We start from the raw sequence: 22,933 nt of genomic DNA on the forward strand, positions 1-22,933 counted from the left end.
TCCCTCATGTGTTGTCAGAAGATTTGGTATGACGAGTGTTGGTTCTTGTAGGCTCTGGTACGGTAGTATGGAGGGAGCTTGACAGCAGCATCCGAGTGGCTTAAACAGTATGGAATGCGAGGTTAGCTTGAATCCAAACAAACATGAGGCGGGCATGTGACATGCTCCATACGTCTGGTTCCCTTGCCTGAATCCAATCCCACGACACGGCTACGACAGTCTACAGTTTATTGCTGTCTACGTTGCCCCAAGAACTCGTAGTGTTATCGTAAACCTACAAAACAGTGCATGGAAGGAGGGCCGGGCCAAACCTTGGTCTCGCAAGCATAGGACTCAGGATCTTCAGATGCTGTAATTGATCGACCCCCGAGGGATGACTGTGGCGAGAGCTACTTGCGTAGTCATAATGCACACGGGATAAAAGGTACTCGTACATACATAGCACCATCCCAATGTCGGTCAAGCCCTAGACCGTGCTAGCTGCGCCGATATGATGAGCAGATAATGTGATGGAAAATGCGATACATGTACATCGTCTACTCGTCGGGTACCTCTATCTCCCCATTGTTGATCTGGTCAATGATGTCGTGAGGAGGCTGGCCGTCAACTGTGCAGCCCACCGACTGCGCGGTGCCAAGAATCTCCTTCGCGCCGTTTGCAAGTGACTTCGCGAGAGATTTTGAGCGCATGGTGCGCGCAATGTCGAGCACCTCGTCGAAGGTGATGTTTCCGGAGTGCTTGATGTTCTTCTCCTTCTTGCGGTCGCGTGGGGGCTCTGTGATACGAGAGACGCACCGACGTGATTATGTAGACTCCCATCCAGCACGAGCACTTCGAACATACCCTTGAGAGCCTTGATAACAAGGGATGATGCGGAGGGAACGACGTCGACCTTGGCTTGACGGTTTTGAATGGTGAGCTGGACGGTCACCCGGAGACCCTTCCATGCACCAGTGGCCTTGGCGATATCTTCACCGACCTTCTTCGGTGACTGCATCGTGCGGCACATTTAGTGCCACGAGTCCTAGGAAAGCATCGCTTGGAACGTACAAGACCAAGAGGACCGATTTTGGGAGCGAGTGCCGACGAGGCACCGACTTCACCTCCCGTCGCCCGCAGGTAGATGATCTTGATTTCGTTGGGGTCCTATAATTTGCGCAGTAATCAATCATAGGAAGAGAGCTCAAGAGCGAGGCAACGCACAAGCTTGGGGGCCATGGCGAGTGTTGTGGGGGAGGTAAGGAACGGCGGCGAGGATACACGGTACGACCGGATAGATTCGTCTAGTCCCGCACGCGGGCGTGTAGTCCAGAATAAGGTTTGTGAGGGGCTGAGGTGCTGTATAGGTGCTCCGGGTGATGCCGAGAGGGCGGCATCCATCCACCCATTGCGGCGACCAAGTCCGCCAACTACCCAGGTGTGTGCGCGCAATTCCCGACGAGAGTCAGTATGATGGAGGGATGCGGGGAAACACGCACACCGCGTGAAGCGCCAGATTACGGAGGTTGGGGAACAAGGAGAGGATGAGCACATTACCGCCGCATTCCCAGCGTGTTCCCACCACATTCCGCCGGATTAGGGGATGTCGTGGTATTAACTGCCTTCCGCTCACATTCCGACCATGTTCCCCATATATTACTTAGACATTCCGTACCCTGCGTAACATGGGATTAAACGGGATATACACTTCTGTACCATAATAATCATTTATATTCATGAGGTTTGCAGTTTGGCGCCTCATATATCCCAATATAGGCACCTATTCACGGTGGTTGGTTATTGGCTTTTGGGCCAGCAAGGACATATACATCATCATAGGCGGAAAATATATTCGAAGGCCGACTCTTCTACGCTACAGCCCGAGTGTCTGAGAAATCTGCAGACCAGCATAATAAGACACCCCATCCATGTCATGCGCCGCTTTCAAAGTGTGGTGATGTCCTACAACTGATCTGGACATCAGGCAAAGCTGAGACAGCGCGCACAATACCAAACACACGTACCTGACTGCGCATATATGCAACAATAATGTCAGTATACAGGTGCTGCTTGGGCAATGTTAGCAGTTTGCTATCAAGCTGAGACCTGAGACTCACCATCAAGTGACGATGAATGCTGGACAACAGCCGGGCCTACTAGATGCTATCAGATTCCATGCAGGGACTTTACATACAACATTAGAGGACCCACCATTGCCCCGATTAGTAGACGTACCTACAAGAGCCTGAAAACGCCTGCATAGTGAGGCTCAGACATCAGCTGGCATCCGGAAGTCGATGGCCAGTACGTACCATGAAGAGGGCAGGCACAAGGAGGGGATGGAAGAAGTACGAAGTCAAGTTGCCTATGGACGCGATGGCAGACTGATATGGGGTCAGGCGACAACGTCATCACGGTTAGATAAGTGATTTTGGACAGACAAGTCCCCCTTGCCATAGCAATCCGCCAAGGCCGTTGGGGATGTGGAGGGAATCTAGAGAGAATGTGCATGTTCCCAGCAGATTCCCATAAAGGGGGAATATGCTGAGGAATCCGTGGGGAACATGCGTGGGATACGCAGATTCCCAGCATGTTCCCTGCCACCGTAATCTGGCGCTTCACGCAGTGGCAGGAGCGTCCCGAATGCCGAGCCGATGGCCATCCTCGGGCGTCTCTCCCACGAGCTTATCAGCGGCTTGTACGGCAGCGCCGGCCCGATCCTGAGAGCAATCTCCAGAGAGGGTCGAACTACCGGCTGCCTTTGAGGACGTCGATGTAGACATCCTCGCCCGCCTTATAGGTCAGTATAACTCCCCGTACTCCTGCGCTTCAGTACCCCTCCGCTCATGTCGCTCTCTTCTTCCTCGGGTAGCCGATATGATGGAACGTTTGATGGCTCACAACGACCAAATACCTCTCTCCCCGTGCGTCAACCCTTGCAGGTCCCGCAGGGAGACGTTGCCGATGACACTACTTCCAAACGCATAGCAAAAGTCTCACTCGCTTCCATTCCCGTTCAGCCCCCGGGATCTCCGTCTTAGACTACCTACGACGCATCATCAAGTTCACTAAAGCTGAGGTGCGTTACTACGTCTGTGTTCGAAATATCATCGACATAGAATAATTCACGTCTTGCGTATCTGCTAGCGGTCATGCCTACTAATCACCTTGCACTACATCGATCAAATCTCCGTGCGGATGCCGGTCTTCGTCCTCTCTTCCCTCACTTGCCATCGCTTTGTGATCACGTCGATATGCGTATCGAGCAAGTGCCTATGCGACGCATTTCACAGCAACAGCGTGTATGCCAAGGTCGGCGGCATCCCCGTCACAGAACTCAATGTCCTTGAGCGCGAGTTTCTGCGCATGATCGACTGGAATCTCACGGTAAGCCTACTGCATCACGTATCTTCACTGCGAACCTTTCACCATGCGCTCAACAATGTGACATCTCAACTGGACATTCGCTTCTCCTGCCTGCACCTGTCCAAACCCAAACATGGTGGCTATGCCCCACGCGCCCACGTTCCTCGAACTGCGCACGGCATGCCTGCACGTCCAGTGCACCCGTGAAGTCCTCCAGGAATACTACGTCAACCTCGTCCGCACGTACAGCAAGGGCGGCTTCGTCATTGCCGACGCCTCCTCGAGCAGCATATCCTCGGACAGCGACATGGACTACGAAACCTCCCCGCAGGCGTCCCCCATCCCCACCCCGCAGCCCTCACTCCAGATCCTCCAGGCGCAGCGATTAAACGGCAGCGGGCCGTCCGCCCGCAGTAGCAGCTCTGGGCGCCGTGAGCAGTCGACGATCCTCGTTGACCCTGCCACGCTCGCTCCGGAGTCTCCGAACCCTCCGACCGTGGAGCAGAATATGGCGTTCGCCGCGCTCCAGCAGCAGTCCGAGCCAGACATGGACCTTTCGTGATCCCTGAGCGATCCGTCTGTGTTGGTCCGGATCGGATCTGCTGGGGGAGAGGGTTCGGCGACTCCGATATCGCTCGGATGCTGCTTTCTGCGTGTATCTTGTAGAAAACATGTCGAGGCCTCGACATCGGTAAGCCTGAAGGCGGTGGGACGAAGAACACTGGTGTGAAGTGCGGAACGACCAAGCCGGACATTAAATTAGAGCGAATACTCGTGTGTCTCGCCCATAGCAGTACTGTAACACGATAGTTACAACGCAGCGCCCCACAACACAATACTAGTACTCGGCCGCGACCACATGCTGTGAGCCAGCCTCGTGACGCTGTAAGATGTAATATCACACACATACACTTGAACCCGGATACGGAGACAGACACATGCACGAGAGTTCCCAAGGAGTGGAGCAAGTAAATAACAAACGGCCGCTAAACGAGTGTCCGGTGTGACGATCCGACGATCCTAGCTACTACTACTACTACTGCGCAGCGTGCGCGCAACGTGCCAAAGGAGTGGGGGTGGGCAAGGTTCCCAGTCCGATACGAGCTACGCCCTATCCGTATGTAAGCCGCAAGCCTGAAGCCTGATAAATGTACACTACTGCCTATTGATGGATGCGAGTACGAAAGCAAACGAGCGTGCTAGAGGATTGGATGTTTGGAGATGGGATGAGGGACGAATGCGGGAGGAGAATGCAATGAGTGTATCGACGATACTATACGCGTCTCGAGCCAGCGATGACGGTCCCGTGAGCCTCCTGATGTGCAAAAAAAACTACGTCCAGCCAATGTATTCTCGACGACAGGAAGTATCGTACAGGCAGTTGCGACATTGGTGGCTTGTGAGGGTACGCTACTGGGGGGTGGGCACATCGTCTAAGCAGGTGGAGGAACGCCAAACAGTCCGAACTTCCGATCTCGCCCCCGCGCGCACACGAGTGCGCGCGCGCGGAGGAGAGACGCAGCGCAGGAAGGAATGGGGATGAATTACGGCTATGACAAGGAACAATACACGTGTGCGGGCAATTGGCAGTGAGAGGCAGATGAGGCGTGCAGGTGCAGGGGTGATGGGCGCATGATAGAGAGAAGAGAGCCGAATGAATGTGCGTGCAACGACAAAGAATGAACGAGTCTCGTCTTTTCATCCGCGGCAGGATACCGATATACAGCGGAACGAACCCGACGCGACGAGCAGCGCCAGGTACCCGCGAACGTCGACCGGGAGCGACGACGTACCGAGACGGGAGGGACGAGACCGACAGCGCTCTTTGCGTGAGCTCCGGAAGCGGTGTCAGGCAGCACGCTCACCGGCGAAGGGCAGACAGCATCTTCGCGAGAGCGTTGATCTGTCCCTTCTGCACCTTCCGCGGCGTCCCATCATGCGAGTCCCCGCCCTCTCGGTCTCGGTTGCCACCGTCGCCACCAAGGTCGGTGGTGCTCGTCGCCGCATCCTGGCGTTGGCCGAGGCCAAGCGGAGACTTGGGATGCGGCGGACGCTCCGTGATCGTGTCCAACGTGAGGTCCTTCGGCTTGTTCGCCCGGCGCTTGCGCTGAGGCGGGCCGCCAAACTTTGCGTCGTCGGGATTCGGGTACATCTGGCGAGGCAGCTGGTACAGCTCCCATGGAGTACCAGTGACAACTGCACGATTCATCAGTGAGAAAATCACCAGATGAGAAACGAAAGAACGGCAACTTACACTTGACGTTCGCAGGCATCTGCGCGTGGGCAGGGTCCTGGGATACCTTGCTGCCTTGGCTGCGCCAGCTCTGCGACGACACGCTCGTCGCCGCCGTCGATACCGAGCGCGTGCTGTTGTTGCTGTAGCGCGTGAACGCCGAGGTCGACGTGCCCGCGCTCGACATCGAGCTGCGCCAGTTGCTCGACGCCATCGAACTCGCGCTCGACGCCAACGGCCGCCCGCTCCGGGTGCTCGACGGCGAGATCCCGCGCTCGGATCTCTTGTCCCCGGTGTTGCCGATAGGGCCGCCATAGCGTCGTTCCGGGCTTCCGCGAGCCTGCGACGACCGGAACGGAGAGCCGGAGGAGGGACCCCATGTGCTGCTCGCGTTCGGGCTGGCAGCATACGGCCCGTTCTTGGGACGGCGACCGCGGTTCCACGAACCCGTATCGTCGTACTCGCCAAAGCTGCCGAAGTCGCGCTCGCGGTCTCGCTCGGCAGGATGGGGAGCGGGAGTATGCGGCGACGCGGCAGAAGGTACGGGAGGGGCATTCAGGCTCATGAGCAGATTCGTGACGTTGCTTGCGGTCGCGGACATCTGCTTACCACCTGCACCCGGTACCTCGGGAGTACTGGGGCCATCTTCGGCCGCGAACGATTTCGCACCAGCAGCGGCGTTGGCACTGTTCTTGCCGAAGGACAGCTTCCACTTCGACGACTTCTTGGAGATCGATGGCGTAGAAGAACCGAGAGACGTAAGAGAAGGAGGGACGGAAGCATTAAGAAGAGCGATTGGCGGCAATGCCATACCAGGAGAAATAGGATACGGAACTGGACGAACGTCCGAAGTGGCGGACACTGGGGTGGTGGCCGAGTGTCGCGAAGTGCGGGAAATCTCGCGAGCAAGCGCTTGCGAGGCTTGTGCGAGCGTCTCGAGGGTAACGTCGTGCGCCGACGACGGACTCGTCGGGGACGTCGCTGTCGTGCCCTTGCCCTTGCGAGCGCCGCGCTTGCGTCGCTTGTGAGTGGAGGTCGAGCGGGAGCCTGACTCGCCCTCCACCTCCGCTTCGGCGTCGTGGTCGTGCTGGTCGTGATGGTCATGAAGGAAGTCCATAGCGTTCTCTTGCTCAGTCTCGCCGTCGGGGACAGGCGGGAGCGTGATAGGACTCTCATGCTTGTGCTCGAACGCAGGACCCAAAGATGGAGCACGTGAGAGGTTGCGAGAGGTACGACGGGACATACCCTCGCCAGCGACGATAGAGTTCCGAACGGATGGACGGCGGGAGTGAGGAATGGAAGAAAGGCGGTGGCCCTGCACAGAGGCGATGGAGATGTTGCGAGTATGTCCACGGATCGAAGGCCCGCCCAAGAGGTTGGGCAGGTCCTTGATCCAGTTACCAAAGGCACGGGCGGAAATCCGCTTGGAATCGTCCTTGTGGTCGTCGAGGAGACAGAAGACATTATTGGCCAGGAACTGAGCAACGGGAAGGGTCATGCCGGAGAAACGCTGCATGAAGAAATTGACGGGTTGCTGGCAGTAGAGCTCGAAAGACGAGCACACGCCTTGCGTGGTGTCCGTCCAAGGGTTATAATGGTACAACCTGGAAAAGAATCAGGGTCACGCTCGCATGGCGCATATATGCGCAACTTACATATTGATAAGCACGATACCAAGTGACCAGACATCGGCAGCTCGCGGTGAATAAGTAGGATGTATGTTATTACGACATTCTAGGCTCAATGTCAGTTCATTTGCTCCTGAAGAGTACTGCGCATGAAAAGCATACCGAAACTCATGTATGGCGCGCTACCACAATCCATGTCTGCCGATTCGATATCGGTGGTGGACAGGCCGAAGTCAGTGAGCTTGACGACAACCTTGCGCTCTGACCGTCCGTCAGGATGCTTGATCCACCCGTCGGTAACAATGAAGTTCTCGGGTTTGATGTCCCGATGGAACACAGAGTGTTCGTGACATGTGGCGACCGCGTCACACATCTGTGAGAACATAGATGCGATAAGGCGGAGGCGCGTGCGCGAAAGGAGCTGCGAAGGGGCGAGGGAAGAAAGAAGGCTTGGGGTTGGCGGCGTTTGGGAGAGGCAGCTTGAGTCCGAATTTGGCGAGGTCGATGTGTCGGTTGTCGATGGGTCGATTTCGTAATGGTCGCGAGCTTGTTCGAGAAAGTAAAACAGGTCTTCACCGGGGACAAACTCGAGTAAGAGAAGCAAGAAGGAAGGGGTCTCGAGAGTGCGGTGAAGAGTGACGATGTTGGGGTGTGCCGGGAGGGACTGATGTATGGTAGCCTGGAAAGCGCATCAGTCAACTGTCGTACTACGCCGCATACAATCGGCACATACCTCGAATAGCTGGGCCGTAAGCGCATCCTCGTCGAGGTTCGCCTTGGACAGCACTTTGATAGCATATTCCCGACCGTACTCCGTTGAATAGTTGCCGTACGATCCATCATCTAGGTCCATGCGCCCGAATGCAGCGACATGGCCGTCATCAGAAGACTGAGGACGCGAGAGTACTTCGCGCACAAGATACACGACAGCGTAACTGCCTGTACCGAGCTTCCTTACGACCTCAAACTCCTTCGCCGGTTCATCGTGGTCGACCCGCGGGTCAGATGAGCTGATCGGGACCCGTGTGATGGTCTCGCCCTGCAATGATAGACCCTCTCCAACCAGATCGCCCTGAGATAGGACGTCAACGGTACTCGAAGAGACCGAGGAGTGACCGCTTGAGATAGAGCGGCCGTCAAATGACGGGAGGTTCGAGCGGAGGGGATGGGGAGAGCGAGCGACGGGACTAGGGAGCTGCCGAGGCGAAGAAGTAAAAGAAGAGCGATGGATGAGCTTTGCCGGATGGGAGACGGGCGAGGGCAATGGGGAAGGGTAGGTGGAGGCCGAGGCCGAGGAGGCGGGAGATAGAGCAGAGGGGATGGAGATTGGGGTCACGGGGAGGGTAGGGGGACGATGGGCGACGACGATGCGGGGGTCGTGAGGGGCGAGCTTTGCGAGTCTGAGGTGGCCATTGCGCCGATCGTCGTGGTCTCTGTCTCTACCGGCTGGAGGACGCTTTGAGGAGGACAGGGAGAGTGGGGGGAGCTGGACTGGGTACTGCAACATTAGAGGACAAGCAAGGTCGTAAGCCGGGAAGAGACGGTTCTGCGCTCTGTTCTTCTCGAGGGAGGAGAGTCGGGCGAGATGTCCGGGGGGGAGGTGAGGCTACAGACGGACGAGAACTGGCTCGATATGCATGCAGATAGGTGATGATGAACGAGACCTGACCAGTCGACGGGGGCGGTCGCTCTCCGATGAGCTCCTGTCAGACACGAGGGAGGCTCGGACGCCCCAGGACGTCTGCGAGCGAGGGGCAAGCCTGGCTGGGAGGAAGCGATGGGCAGGCAGACTTGTGGGAGATGGCAGCAGGAAGCAAAGCTAGCGAGCGGAGGTTGAAATATGGCGTGGCGATATAAGCGGGCACGGGGGGCGGGTGGAATGTCGTCAGCGGGGGCTGCGGGAGGGGATGGGAGGACTCACCGCTGCGACACAACCACGGAGAGGGCGAGAGGGGACGGCCGAGAGGAGGAGAAGGGAGGGAGGGAGAAGAGAGAAGGGCGGACGGGCAGAGATTAGGGCTAGTCTATGGGGAGGACCTGGCGCAGCACATGGTCTTCGCCTTCCACGGAGCCACGCGTGTCTTCTTCTACGATTCCCTATTTCACCCATTGTTATCCCTGATTCATGCCACGGCTTATTCGCAGTGCGGTGCACGCCGTTTCAATACCATCAATCACATCTATCCATCCACCCACCCACCATCTCTATTCCCGTCCGCGTGCTCCCAAGCCCATGTGCCTCCCCTATCTCCACCCGTCCTCCACCCTCGTTTCCTTTTCCCGCTGCTTCCCCGCCCGCACCCGCACCCGCCGCCCGACGCGCGCGACCGTCACGGGCCCGTCGACGTCCTCGCTCGCGCCCCCCGACTGCCAACAGCGCGGCCGCACTGGGCTCATCTTGCCTCCGTGCACGCGCTTCGCACTGACGTCCTCCCTGCTTCCTGTGAGAGAGCTGCGCACGGCGGTCCTCGTGCATCCTGATCACGCTCCCTCTCCTCTCTCACCTCATCCACACGACCGTTCGCTGCAGTCTCCGTTCCACCGGACTATGTAGCCTGCAATCCCTCTCACCCGGCTCTTCACTCGCGAGCTGTGCAGGTGCACGCCCTTCCCGTTACATAAACTCACCGGCACAAGTGCTCGCCCTCGTCCCTTGCTCGTTCCGACACGCTGTACGCGCTCTTGATCTGACATCCAAGACCCAGCCTGTGCGTGCGCCCGTTCCAAGCCATATGCTTGCGGTCAATCGCCAGGCACCGCCCCGGCCCCTACGTTCCTACTGATCCAGACCCTTGTGAGCGATCTGTACATTTCCAGGAACTGAACTGTCCCCGAGTCCGGTGAAAGGGCCGGAACTGATAGACCCGTCTCTGACGGTCGGATTCGCGCATGTCCTCAAATGCGCGGAGAAACGCCAGATTCGAACGTCTCTCGCTCGCCGCCGGCATCCCCATTCCTGGAGCACATGCTCGGAGACTAACACCGTTGCCGCACTACTTAGAATTGCGACATGCCGCTTCCCGGCTTCGATTGCTTCCAGATAGAGCGCTCCCAGTAACTAGAATCCGCGGCAGCGTGCCGTACTGCCTTTATGACATATCCCACTTTGATTCTCGCAGTGCCTTCGTAACCAACCTAAATACTCAGAAAACGCCACGTCATTTATAAACGACAACGCCAGAACAAGTCAAGCAAGCTAAACGCGTGCTAAATCCTCCATCGCGCACGCGCTCCGGACTATCCTAACTGAGGATGCCTTCACACTACGTGCCTCTTGAATCTATCGGACCCGCATCCGCACGGCCATCCTCTCCGTGTTCCTCTCCCGCGCCCCCCTCGCGGGAATCCTGCCCATCGAGAACCGCCTTCCACCTCCTCTCGACCGTCTCGCCATCGGTTTCCCCGAGCACGCTCCGCGCCCTAGAGATGACGGCTACCGCCTCCTTCCCGTCCCCTGTCCGCAGCAACCACGCGGCCCACGCGATAGTTGCCCCCACCCCGTCTCGCTGACGCCAGTACTCGTATACCGAGCGCAGCACGCGAGCGTCATCGTCGACGTGCCCAGAATAGACCTGCCCGCCATCAGCAGTAATATCAGCCCCACTCGTCACGGCGTGGCTGACCCCACCCGACTCCTGGCTGAACACTTCGGACCACACCCGCGCGGAGGGCACGTAAGCGGTGCCGATGCGGCGCACGCGTGCAAGGCGCGCGTCGACGGGTGGACGGCAAGTGCTGCCTGCTGCTGACGTGGAGCTCGACTGCGAGCCGTAAGCTTCTCGCGAGTTGGAGACGTCCGGGTCTTGTGTGCGCCACGCCGGCTGCGCACGTGCGCTCCCGCGTTGCGCGAGCTCGCTCGCCTTCTCAGCTTTGCCGCCCCGCGAGGGCGATCGTGCGGCTGGCGGTGCCGCGATCGCTGACGTGCTCCCGTGACGGTCGTCGTGCGTGATCTTGGGCCAATAGAGGAGCGCCAGCGCGCGGTGCGAGGCCGCTGCGTACCGTATCAGGAGCACCTCGTGGAGCGCGCTCGCCGCGGCGGGATCCTGGATAAGCTGGCTCTCGTGCAGCAAAAGCTGTGCAGACGGTATAGAGGACCGCACCAGTCGTCAAGCGGTGAGTACATCGGCTCGCTTATGTAATTCGCCGTACACACGCACCTCCAGCAGCTGCAATTCCGCATTCGCATCAGCTTCGCTGTCGTCATGTTGCGTAGATGGCGAGGTCTCGTCTGTTGCTGCTGTCGAGCGGAGCGTGGCCCGATTTTCCGGGTCGAGTCCCCAGAGCCAGACATCTTGGATCCCATCAACTTCGACGCGCTTTCGCGCCTCCGTCCATGCTTGTTCCACGTCCTTTGGCTCGGCAAACTGCTTTTCAGCCGCAAGTCGCGCAAGCCACACGATAGACCGTGTGGGCGCCTTGCTGGTATGTTTGCGCGCCACGCGGAGTATCTTGTCGGGCGTGTTCGCCTTAGGCGGAAGCAGCGCGGATCCGAGGGACGCCTGATGTGACGACAGTAGCCGTATGTGTGCCGCGAGCAAGTCGGGTGGGACAGGGGCGGGAAGCTGCTGTATCAGGAGGTGGACGGACGTGATCAGGTAGGCTTTCTGTGTACGAGTGACATGTGAGCATGAAGAAGGACAATCCATGTGGGACAGATAGACGAAATGAAATGGAAGTGATCAGCGGCGCATTGGAAGGGGTCATCACGATCGAGCTCATAACGCTGTACGTGATCGAAGGCGAGGAAGAAGTGCGCAAGTACGGATGTCGCAGAGACAAAGGCGACTAGGCGAAGCCTCTCAGCCATCTCGCGCTTCGATAGAGGTTGTTCCTTGGCTTGTGAAAGATCCACGAGTGAACCAAACCCATCAGAAAGGAGGGGCGGATGTCAGGTTGCAGGGTGAAGAGCGAAGTACGCGAGATAGGGAGAAGTCTCCGGAGCGGGTGCTGGCGCGTCACCCGTGGAAGGGCAGATAGGTAGGAACTCACCAGGCTATCGTCAACCTCCTGCCCGCACCATTCTTCAACAAACTCGGAATACACTTTTGCGACACCTGGATCGCTTGAGTTGGCGGCAGTTCTCACGGCAGCTATTAACTGCTCGTTCGCACTCTTCAGTGCGTCCACGAGAGGCTCTCCCACCATGTCGGGCGTGAGATTCCGCGTCGCGGAAAGCTTGATTGCGGCTGGGAGCGAGGGAAGAGTCTCACGAAGGTGGTCATGTAGGTGGTCGAGGAGAGATTCGCGGAGCGTGGGCGGGGAAGGGTAGGTGGAGATGAGTTCATGAAGTGAAGCGAACAAGTCGATCCTCGGTATCGCTATGGGAGAATCAGTATTCCTCACAGCACAGAAGTGTTAACCCAGAGCTTCACGGAACAATGACCGCACCTTTCACCGCACTTGAGATCACGGACTTGACGATGGCACCCTCCATAATGTGTCTCCGTGCGACCTCGTCTTCCGGCAAGTCTTGTTCAGCATCCACGTCCATGCCATCGGCCTCTCCTTCCTCGTCTCCGATCCCACTCCAGATATCGTCCGTCCCGCTTTCCCTCTCTTTGCCCTTGCCTTTTCCCGAACCGGCGTCCTCGCCTTTACGCTGCATATCGATTCCCAACACGCTCCACCTTCTTCTCAAGCTTTCCACGAACCCCAGTTCCATCCGCACATACTCTCTCCACATCTCGACGCTGTCGGAGTTCAGACGCAGGCCACGCTGCAGCAACGCACGAGCAGCCGTGGGTGAAAGATGCTCGAGTTCATGGGAGGCTGCGAGCACATACAGCGCAGGTACGTTAGGGTGCAGTTGGAGGGCCCTGAATGCAATTTAGAACATCGAGGGTGGGGGAGCGTGGGGAGCACCGACGCTCTGAAACTCACCGTGCGGTGATTCGCCCGACTAATGCACGCGCCCCTTCCTTCTTCGCGACTAGGATGTACTGGATCCAAAGGCCGACATCCCCCTTGAACTTCTTGAGGGCGCGTTCGAAAATCTGGAATTGTCGTCGGACGAGGGCATAGTCGGACACCGACGGAGGTCCCTTCGCTATTTCTGCGCGATCCCACCAGAGCGTTGGAACGATGACGGGCGCGAAACCACACGAGGACACGTACTTAGACGTTCCGCACGCTTTCTCCGTAGCGCCTCTAGGCTCATTTCGTAAGTTGCGTAACGGAGGAAGTCGCTTTTCTTCGGTATGCGTCGCACAAGTGCAGTTTCGAACGCGGTCCGCTTTTGCATGATGTGCTTCACCTCTTTCTACGCGCATGGCACTAGCGGTCAATTACGACATAGTTCTAGTGCGAACGAGTACATGAACGGAGAGGACACACTTGTGAGAACAGACCCTTCTGGACGAGGTCCTTCAGCTCAGTGAGCATCTGACACCATCGTTAGCATTCCATGCAATCCATGGGTCCAAGCACCACAAACCTGCTCCTGCTGGAATTGTACTCGTTCCATCTTGACCAACCGAATGCCTCAGCGATCTCGAGGTAAAGAAAAGAGTGGTGAAGCAGAGGGTGTGATGGGCGCTCCGGAAATTCTTGTTTCGGGCCACGTGCGACGCCTTCTTTTGGACTGCTGCTCTTCGGGAGCCGGAGCTGGCGGAGCCAGAATGCGGCTGTCTGGGCTAGCCGCTCTCACCTCTGGTGAGCTCTCCTTGGGACTCAGTGTGCTGTCACAGTGATAGCATCTGGGAGTCATTTTCGACACAAGGCTGATTGACCTTTGCAGAAAGCGAGGCGCAAAGGGGCGCATATGGTATCACACTCGGAGCTGTCGGTGCGAAGATTGGAGTTCCGGTAGGTCCGATCGAGGCGCCGCACTCGTAGCGTAATACGGTGTCTCTCCCTCCACAACCACCACCAGCAATGCCCACGAAAGCCCATAGACCCAGCGGCCTCGTCCGCACGCACTCGCGGACGTCTTCTGGAGGCTCTTCCAAGCCCGGTCTCAATTTACAGATTACCCAGAAGGACCCGCCACCTCAGAAAGTGCCTGATAAAGCGAAGAAGTCCTCCCACTTCCATCACGAGGTGCGTCCAGGTTATCGCGCGATGATTCACTTCAAACGGTCGTTTAATTCATATGTATGCATTCCATGTGGTACACATAGTCCGCCGCACGCGTCGCGAGTGCCCAATTTCTGCGTTCAAACAGTGGGATCCGCGTACATTCAAGAGAGAACCTCCAGCCCGCGGCGTTACGTCGGGCGCCCACCCCCAACGGAGTCACGAAGCAGAACGGGACACGACAGAAGGCAGACTTTTCCATCTCAAGCCCGGACGAGGGTGAAGATGATGACGAATGGGTGTCGAGTGAAAGCGGCGCCGCGACCCCCAACAACGAGTCGGACGTGGAGACTACGCCGATCGAGCAATCCAGCAAGCACCGCGCTGCCGCTCAGCCCGCGCCTCAGCCAGTCCAGCAGACTCAGGCGAACGCCACGGCCGGTCACGATGTCGCTACTCCGAAGGCCGCTCCTCCTTCTTTGCCTCGTGTTGATACCGCGCGGCCGTCTCTTCTCTCTCTTGCACCGAATGCGCGCGATTTCGCCCCTTCCCAGCAGCAGATGCCGCAGGCTGATATCTCATCGAGACCGCCACAGAGGCAGCTACTATCGCATACCCCGAAGGATCAGCAGCGGCCGCAGTTGGATATCCAGATCTCAAGTGCCACCCCTCCTGTGGGCAAAGCCCGGTCAGAGACACATTCGCCCCCACGTCGTTCTCCAGACATCGAGAGCTCTAACAAACGCCAGTCCATGACCCGCCCTCCCTCCACTCACTCCATTACCTCGACGCACGCGCTAAGACCACATCCACTCATCCGCGGGCATTCTTATGGGCAAGGCGCGCTCGCGTCAAAACCTGCGCCTTTGGCCCCTCTAGCCACAGTAATACCGGACGCTGCTTCTGGGCAGATGTCAACAGCATCCTCTTCTCCTACTAGTCTCCGCGCCGGCTCCCCTATCAGCATCCGAACAGCGAGTGCATCTACAAACCTATCCTCTCCCTCCTCTTCGTCCCCCGCTCACAAGCAGCTCCGACGCACCTCGACATCTTCAGTTGCATCTAGTGCAACCATGCCCGTGCAATCCTCCCTCACCGAGAAGCGTTCGAGCCGATCTAATCACGATCGACAGCGGACGCTCTCTACCATGTCTTCTAGCTCTTCTATCGTGGCACTCACGAGTTTCACGCTTCGATCGACGCCGTCTCCGCCACGTACCCCCATCACAATCACCACTCACTTCCCGCCGCAGGAGCAGAACGCCGCACTCGAGACGATTCACCCGCTATTACCGCCACCATACCTCAGCGCACATCTCACTGTACTAGCATATCGCAACCCGATCGCGGAGTCATATGATCGGGTCATACGCGCAAAACAGGGCAGGTGATCGCGTACGTCTTATCGCGGAGAGGGGATGCCATGGTGAGAGTTGTACTTGGTGAGTTAGAATTGTGCCTACCGAGATCTCGGCTGGATTTTGACCTCATGGACATGACTGAAGATGGACAATTGTGAAATAGTTACTCTTGGGAACCACCGCGCGATCGTCAGCTTTGCTTATTATCATCCGCTACTGTAATTTGGCTTCACGCTTTGCTGTCAACAATCATCGGAATATGCCAACGAGGATATGCCCAACGCAATAAGCACAAGTCCTTATCAGAGTGCTAGTCAGATGGTTCAAGAGGAGCATTGTTAGCATCCGCTACTCGCTCACCATGGCGACATTGACCGCAACTCTAGCAACGCATGTTCAACGCTGTCTCTCAATGTCCTTGATAAAGCGAGGCGTAGTCTTTGGGTCGTTTTGCACTGCGGGATAGCTGACTACGCCGCTTGCCCAGTTACGCTCATGGGGTGCGCACGCAGACTGAGATTGCCGAATGTCGGTACGCGCTCCGAGAATTTGACGTCAGGTTCACAAGCCACCCTTCGAGCGACGAGCCCCATGGTACGACAGCGTTCCTTTACCGCTCGACATCACGACCACTAGTGTAGCAGTTCGAGACTTGAAAGCCGCCGACGTGATGTCGCTCGACACGCTGCCCGGCAGTTCGGACTTTCCTCGACACACGACGTGCTTCTTTATTCAACGCCTCGCACCGACCTCCGCGTGGTCAGCAGATCACAGACCGGTTCTGAGCCCTTGCTAGCCTCAGTCTTCCCTGATATCATAGCAGAACAGAGAAGACGATGCCTTCCCGCATCGTATGGGCCCGCCCTTCTTCGGATTCGGAAGCGGATGATGCTTCAACGCGCTTATGGCGGACCCCACGAATTACAGCGAAGATGACATTTTGTGCGTTGTTCGGGATATGGAACGCGTCGGTTTACCTTACAGAGTTCTGGAGCACCTCTAGACCGGCTTCGCGCGACGTCTGGCCGCTATCGCATCCGTTCTGCCCTCTGGGGTCAGCTCCTCGTGGCCAAAATCGACGGGGGCACCCATGCGGCTGCGGTCAAAGTTCGCGAGTACCTCCGCTGTCCCAGTTGTCTTCGATGACATTCGCCCATTCAAGGTGCTCAGTTGCCTTACTTCATACGTGCTTCAAAACGAATAGCGACGTGTGCATGGGGCGCATATATAGTTTCATTAGAATGTTCGGCATTTGGCTGACATGCATCCTGTAGATTCGCCGGTGACCACGCGGTACAACCTCCACAGTGGCCTCATCGTCGCCTGTTGGGGTTGACCCCCCGACGCCGCACCGGCCATCGACGCGAAGCTCATGTGGTCTGTTGAGATAACGCCAGAGTGTTTGATTCTTCGAACGTGCGTTTGTGGCGTTCTCGCCGACTGGCAACATACTGACTGCATCCTTCCGATCGGGATAGCACGACGACCATTCCCTGAGTCATGCGTTTATAAAAGGTCATATAGGGCAATCTTCCTGACCTAAATAAGCGATACTCAGATTGCGTAGAGCGGCACGCAATGAGCGTCACGGTGAGTGAATATCGCAATTGTGTCTTGTCCCAAAACAGCTGATGCAGGTCGGAGGCGGTCGTTGTTTTCACAGATGACAGCCCTGTGTTCTGAAATTCGTTGCATGTTCAAGGCCGTCACGGTGCCAGCATTGACCGGTAGCTTAGCCTCGTGCTGATTTGTCCTTTCCACTGCGAGTCTCTCCTGAGTGGGATGTGGGGGTGTGGTATATGAGAGGTCCAGGTGAATGGATGCGGGGTCATTCACACGTGATGACTCTCCGAAACGCAGCAGAATTGTTGACCTCTCTTTTCCAACAGAGTCCTTCCCTGCAGCTCCCATCCGTTTTCATCCACTCTTTAAGGACTCAGGATGACAAGCCAGGTGAATGACGATCGTCTCTCGCTGATCCCTGAACCAAGTCTTATCGCTTCAAAGCGTGCCAACTACGAATATGATTACCATGCAAGCGGGACCAAAGGTTACATAAGGTATGTTCATCCCAACCTTATCGAATCGATGGAAAAATGAGGAAGTCGTTGTCGTTCTATGCTCCAATGATCATCAGTGCAGAGGTGGTTCTACCCGTCCAAGTGGGCACCGTGCACGTCCTCGTACCCAATGTTCACACTCGGACCCGCTGCATTCCGCTGGTGTTTCATGATTCCTATCAAGAGATCGCGACCCGCCGACCCAGGAGAGATTCAGTCTTGCTCACGCCCGCTTCTGCAGCAGGTCAGTCGTGTTTTGTGATGCAAACACCGTGGCGATGTGGGCGTTCACCTTGCGATATGACCGTCTGATAGGCAGGGATCACAATGGCTCCCAAATACCTCTTAACCTGAATCGCCCCATTTTTTAGGCCTAGACACGGACGAGACTCGCAAGTCATTGCTAAAGTGACCCGAACGGCGACGACCTGATATTGTCTCCGCGAGTAAAGTGTACCTTGACAAGTAAGTCCCGCCGTCCTCCTCCAGACTAGGTTTCTCGATTGCGCTCTGCGAAGTCGCGTCCTTCAGATACGCTGCAATCGAGCTTCGGCTATACATACGCAAGGCGTTTACCTAGCAATTCTTAAGTACATGCGATATATTAGACTTCTCACAATTGATGGCACACATCATCGAGATACAAGTCCAGTACTAATTATCATCAGCTCTGGCTCTTGCTCTGTGAGGCTTACCCGAGGTATGATTGCAGGCAGTGTGTGCAATATTGATTCTCGGAGATCGAAATAGATCCAAGTTGAAACCTCACGGTCCTGCCCGAACTGCGAAACTTCGCTTCCGGAAGGCCTTGCGTGAATTACTACCTACACGTACAAATCAGTTGTTTTGGGATCCGAACTCATCAACCGTGGTCATAGTCCGTTAGCTCCTCCCCGGCGCATCTATTTGAAGTACTAAATGAACGAGCGAATGAACCCAAATCGTCGTAACGGCGGAAGAGGTATAGGTGTCTGTCGTAGAGGAAGGGGTACGGCGTGGCAGCAAAGAGATGACGCATGCGCATGGGCACATGTCGTCGAAAGTGATGTGTTGCAAAGTGATATGAAGTGCTTTGGTGGACGACACGACGGGCGCAGAGAACCAGAAGAGCAATGCATTGTTGTAGGAGAGCGTCCATCGATTATGAAGCAAGGTAGGACAGTCAAGCAGACTCGACATGCAGAGCGTGCAGCAATTATAGCTCCTGAAATAGGATGAGAAACTGCTCGATGAATTCGGATGTAGGACAACACTCACGATCAGGTTGAGGTTACCCGAGAGCAGCCTATTCTCGAGCACGCAGCCATCAGGGATGTAGATGCTCTGGCCCTCGTTCGCGACGACGATGACCGTTCCGCGCAGGGTGACATTGCGGCCAAAGTACACGTCGCCAGTGACGGTCAAGTGGTCCAACTCGATGATGGTGGGGATCTTCTTGAAGCGCTTCTGGAACTGTGCGATCTTCTTGAAGTGGTCGCCGAGCTTGATGACAGGCGTCGTCTCGAACATGCGCTGAGGGTTGATGACGAGCTGGCCGTGCTCGAGCGAGTAGATGTCGCTCTTGATGAGCAGCAGGTCCGAGCAGCTCTTCACTGGCAAGAATCGGCTACGGGGAACGTTGACACCGTGCGCGTTGTTGAAGTGCTTGATGGCGTCACCGGCCGCGGTCTCGAGTTGGATGACAGCCTGGCCATCGTCAGTCGTCTTCGGGTTGACAATGATGTCCAGCTCCATGCCCTCGGTCTCCATAATCCGCTTGAGTGCTAAGAACGCGTGTGATCAGTAGACGCCCAGCAACGCCGAATCAGTGTACTTACCGCGAAGGTTGATCCACAGGTTGTTCGTGTTAAAGATCTTGAACTTACGAACTAGGAGGGCTCTCAGTACACAGATAATCGTTCCAAAAGGCGATTATCTCTCACCGGACTTGAAATCTTCCACATGCTCATTCGGCACCTGAGCGACCTCCAGCAGACGGATAGACCCCTCGTAGTCGATGAGAGTACCACCCTGTCGAATAACAGTTGAACAGTTAGCGTACTTACTCAAGACGCAGGAGTGGAAGTCATCGTACCTTGATGTCAGCTTTCGTCTTATCTGTCACCTCCATGATGAACTCTGCTTGAGAGTCGATCATGTGCTGCAGGATCTTGTCGTCGACACTGGAGACATCGCATTCTCAGAACGCGACCGGATGAGAGTAGTGCATAGCCACTCACACAGCACCAAGGTTATCCGAATTTGAGACGAACAGGTACTCCTTTCCCTCGGCGAGAAGTTGATCAAGGACACCGGAGTGGAGGAGCGCGTTGTACAAGTCACCGTGCCCCGGAGGGTACCAGTGCTTCTTGTCGTCCTCCGCGGTGCGCGGGCAGGGAAGAAGAGTCTCCTTGAAGATACGCGGGTAGCGCGACTGGTTGAAGGTCGTGATGCGCAGCTGCTGGTTCGCGTACTTCTTGATAATGCGGAGAGTATCCTCGTGGGTGTTGAATGACGTCATGAGGATAAGGGGAACGTCGACGCGGTGCGTGGTGTTGAGGTGCTCAATCTGGCGCACGGTAAGGTCGAGGAAGGTCATATCGTCCTTGACCTCAAGCGCAGACTTCGCGCCAGTCATACCTGGACGAGCATGATGAAGGGGGGATCGCGTTTGGAGAGGATGGGAACGTACCCATGGAGGTTCCGAGACCACCATTGACTTTCAACACAGCGAGCTTGTTCAGGTTGTTTGCAGGCCCAGAAGGAAGCTTGGCGTAGGGGACAATCTTGTCCTCCGAAGGCGACTTGATACGATCCCAGTCCCTGTAGATGCAAATGATTAGTAGATGAATCCGTTGGGGTTGGGATAGACGCGCACAATTCCTGGCGGCGAGCGCGTTCCGAAAGGTAACGCGTGAAGAGGTAGAAGAACGACTGCATCTCGGTGTCGAAGGCCTTGCATCGAAAGGGATCTAAGCATCGGAGGTGTAGATGAGAGGGGATAAACGCGTACCTTGCGCGTCTCAGGATCCTTGACAGTGTTAACGAGGGCGCTGAGCTCATTGCGCATGGCCTTCGCGGCGACGCCGGTGGTGGATGTCTTGAAGTCGATGTGGGATGCGCCGCGGACGCGGGCATTGAAGGATTCGCTCCTGGGCATAAGAGAGTCGGAGGCCATTGGTCTGGATGGGATGCGGGGGATGAGGGCGGGATCAAGCATAAAAAAAGAGTGGTGGATACGTACGGCTTGTTGATGTGGATGGGTTTTGTTGTGTTCGTCGAGATGAGGAGCGGGAGGTGGGGGGCGGAGAAGGAGCGGACTGGGGGAGCTCGTGGACGGTGATGACGTTTATATACGTCGAGGGTGATGTCCGAAACGGGCGAGAGAGCGAATATCGATTTGGAGTGGATGATTGGGCTGGAAGGGACGCTTCGCGAGTCCCAGTCCCTGCTCGGAGATCCGTCTCTGCTCGGCGAGCTCTCTTCCCGGATAGGCTCGCAGATCGATCGTCGCTGCTGTCCCGGCCCCATCGCCGACGCTGTCGTCCCCGTCGTCACTGCGCTCGCCCCCCCGCCCGGCCTCCCGCCGGGCTGCACGCCCTGGCCCCCCAGCGACAGCCGGCCAATCGCCGACGAGCTGCTCTCTGCCTCCGCCAGCGGCCACACCACCCGTCCTCGCTCCTCTCCGACGCCCGACCAACGTGCGTACATCCTCTCGCCGTCGTTACACCGCGCTCAGCCCTTTCCGCGTCCGTCTTTGATTCGATGCGCAACAAGGAATATGCACTCCGCGATCTCGTCTATGGCCTCCGAGATCCTTCCGACGAGCAGCAGCAGAGATAAAGCAGCGTAGGAACCAAGCGAGCCGGCCTGTATGGCCGCCCACCTTATGTACTCATCGTCCTCAGCCCTGTTCGCCCACGCCAGTTTCCGTGGCGGTCGAATATATCGGGTCCCTCTCTAACAACATCGACGCAAGAGATCCGAACTCTAGACCGCTGATGCATCTCCGGCCTCTTTGCGTTCCTCAGCGGTGATGCCGCTCTTTCGGGCTTCCCTCCCCTTATCTACCGATGTCTCTCGTCCCTGTTTCCCCCCCCCCTCGCTCGCAGCGTCCTGCGCCGCCCCATCTCCTCCACTTCCATCCTGCGAGGTCTGCCTCCAGTGCCCGAAGCAAAAGCCGCCTCGCCATCGCGTCGGCGACATCAATCAGGTTTCACCCATCGCCAAGGGCCATCCGCCGCGTCGCGCGTGCTTCTCACTCCACTCGTCGCTATTCCGGTGGACGCGCGTTGCACGCGTGCATTGGCAAAGCCGTGCACGTTGTGCGAGGTGTGTGACCGAGCCGCTTGCCGCGGCCGCTCAACTCCCCGTGCTTCGTGCTCTCTTGTCGCCCAGGATTGGCTCCCGATCTGCCTTCCCAGCGGCTGCGCTCCCTCCGTTATGCCAGTTCTTGCCAGGCCGGTGTAGTTCGCTACCTAGAGGAGAACCGTACTCTTCCATCTTCCTCTCCTGGTTCCTGTCCCTCACGTCAGGCTGGACGTCTATCCGCCGTTTGCGCGGGACGCCATGTCTCGTTGAGCGACGCACTGTGGACCTGGCTGCTCGGTGGCTGTCGGTCTATCACCGGTCCCGTGCGTCCCTGATGGATGCATGCTGCGTATCGCACCTTCTTGCAATCTTGTTCACGCCATCTTCGAGCGTTCCATACTGGCAGCCTGGCCTCCTGGACTACGCCTTCTTGGGTTCCTGCTGAGAGGAAGTTGCTGGTTCTGGTATCTGTTCAGGCTCCCTAGCTCGAGCCCTGTGAGCCTGCATCATATCCTGACGTGACTATCGGGCGCACTGGTGCTCGTATGGGTCTGCTTGTCGTCTATTCCTGCGTCTAGATGAATGATTCTGCCACCGAACAGGTACGACATGCAGACGCATCAGGCCGACCTCCTACTGCCTCCGACGAAGACGGTGGTGGGTGAGACCTCAAGCTAAGGGGCAATGACCGTCTTCTGTGTCAACTCTCGACGTGGCCGGCACACCTGCCCTATGGATGACGCGCAGGGATTGACGTACTTCGTGTGGATGACTGTTGTCCCCGGAGGCATCTTATTCATTGACTGGCGTCTGGACTCTGGACCGTTTCATCTCAATGGATGGACACAACTATGCGCTGACGCTGTCATCCGACTGACGTTCCTGTTCGCGCGTCATCGAATATCAGCGAGCTCGTTCGACGGTGATAGGACAGAAGCCGTTGTGCTTCGTGTGCGCGGAGCACATGTGGAGAGCTGCGTGGATGGGAATATTCGTAGCCCT

General features: G+C 57.0%; 6 protein-coding genes across 6 annotated transcripts; 2 read left to right on the plus strand and 4 right to left on the minus strand.

Moving 5' to 3' along the window:
- Positions 1 to 536: 536 nt before the first annotated feature.
- Positions 537 to 1,218, minus strand: DICSQDRAFT_124395 (60S ribosomal protein L12; the record flags this gene model as incomplete). The annotated part of the gene is made up of 4 exons (XM_007361671.1): positions 537 to 775; positions 796 to 991; positions 1,051 to 1,146; positions 1,204 to 1,218. 4 exons carry the CDS (start codon positions 1,216 to 1,218, stop codon positions 537 to 539), a joined length of 546 nt encoding a protein of 181 aa, XP_007361733.1.
- Positions 1,219 to 2,543: 1,325 nt separating this feature from the next.
- On the plus strand, positions 2,544 to 3,907 carry DICSQDRAFT_143789 (cyclin-domain-containing protein; the record flags this gene model as incomplete). Its single annotated transcript, XM_007361672.1, has 6 exons — positions 2,544 to 2,547; positions 2,705 to 2,779; positions 2,852 to 2,903; positions 2,968 to 3,058; positions 3,127 to 3,366; positions 3,542 to 3,907. 6 exons carry the CDS (start codon positions 2,544 to 2,546, stop codon positions 3,905 to 3,907), a joined length of 828 nt encoding a protein of 275 aa, XP_007361734.1.
- A 1,299-nt stretch (positions 3,908 to 5,206) lies between these two features.
- On the minus strand, positions 5,207 to 8,713 carry DICSQDRAFT_51177 (uncharacterized protein; the record flags this gene model as incomplete). The annotated part of the gene is made up of 6 exons (XM_007361673.1): positions 5,207 to 5,541; positions 5,600 to 6,048; positions 6,109 to 7,182; positions 7,234 to 7,312; positions 7,369 to 7,885; positions 7,940 to 8,713. The coding sequence occupies 6 exons, from the start codon at positions 8,711 to 8,713 to the stop codon at positions 5,207 to 5,209; spliced, it is 3,228 nt and encodes a 1,075-aa protein (XP_007361735.1).
- Positions 8,714 to 9,983: 1,270 nt separating this feature from the next.
- On the minus strand, positions 9,984 to 13,669 carry DICSQDRAFT_98635 (uncharacterized protein; the record flags this gene model as incomplete). The annotated part of the gene is made up of 8 exons (XM_007361674.1): positions 9,984 to 11,279; positions 11,364 to 11,810; positions 12,196 to 12,524; positions 12,595 to 13,022; positions 13,087 to 13,258; positions 13,321 to 13,465; positions 13,540 to 13,587; positions 13,640 to 13,669. The coding sequence occupies 8 exons, from the start codon at positions 13,667 to 13,669 to the stop codon at positions 10,470 to 10,472; spliced, it is 2,409 nt and encodes an 802-aa protein (XP_007361736.1). The 3' UTR covers positions 9,984 to 10,469.
- A 410-nt stretch (positions 13,670 to 14,079) lies between these two features.
- Positions 14,080 to 15,611, plus strand: DICSQDRAFT_51098 (uncharacterized protein; the record flags this gene model as incomplete). Its single annotated transcript, XM_007361675.1, has 2 exons — positions 14,080 to 14,244; positions 14,325 to 15,611. 2 exons carry the CDS (start codon positions 14,080 to 14,082, stop codon positions 15,609 to 15,611), a joined length of 1,452 nt encoding a protein of 483 aa, XP_007361737.1.
- A 3,225-nt stretch (positions 15,612 to 18,836) lies between these two features.
- DICSQDRAFT_124399 (UTP-glucose-1-phosphate uridylyltransferase) lies at positions 18,837 to 20,798 on the minus strand (the record flags this gene model as incomplete). Its single annotated transcript, XM_007361676.1, has 9 exons — positions 18,837 to 18,863; positions 18,899 to 19,404; positions 19,459 to 19,509; positions 19,564 to 19,651; positions 19,716 to 19,803; positions 19,861 to 20,260; positions 20,313 to 20,443; positions 20,499 to 20,575; positions 20,634 to 20,798. 9 exons carry the CDS (start codon positions 20,796 to 20,798, stop codon positions 18,837 to 18,839), a joined length of 1,533 nt encoding a protein of 510 aa, XP_007361738.1.
- Positions 20,799 to 22,933: the final 2,135 nt, after the last annotated feature.

This window comes from Dichomitus squalens (assembly GCF_000275845.1).
Source record: "Dichomitus squalens LYAD-421 SS1 unplaced genomic scaffold DICSQscaffold_3, whole genome shotgun sequence".
NCBI lineage: Eukaryota > Fungi > Basidiomycota > Agaricomycetes > Polyporales > Polyporaceae > Dichomitus > Dichomitus squalens.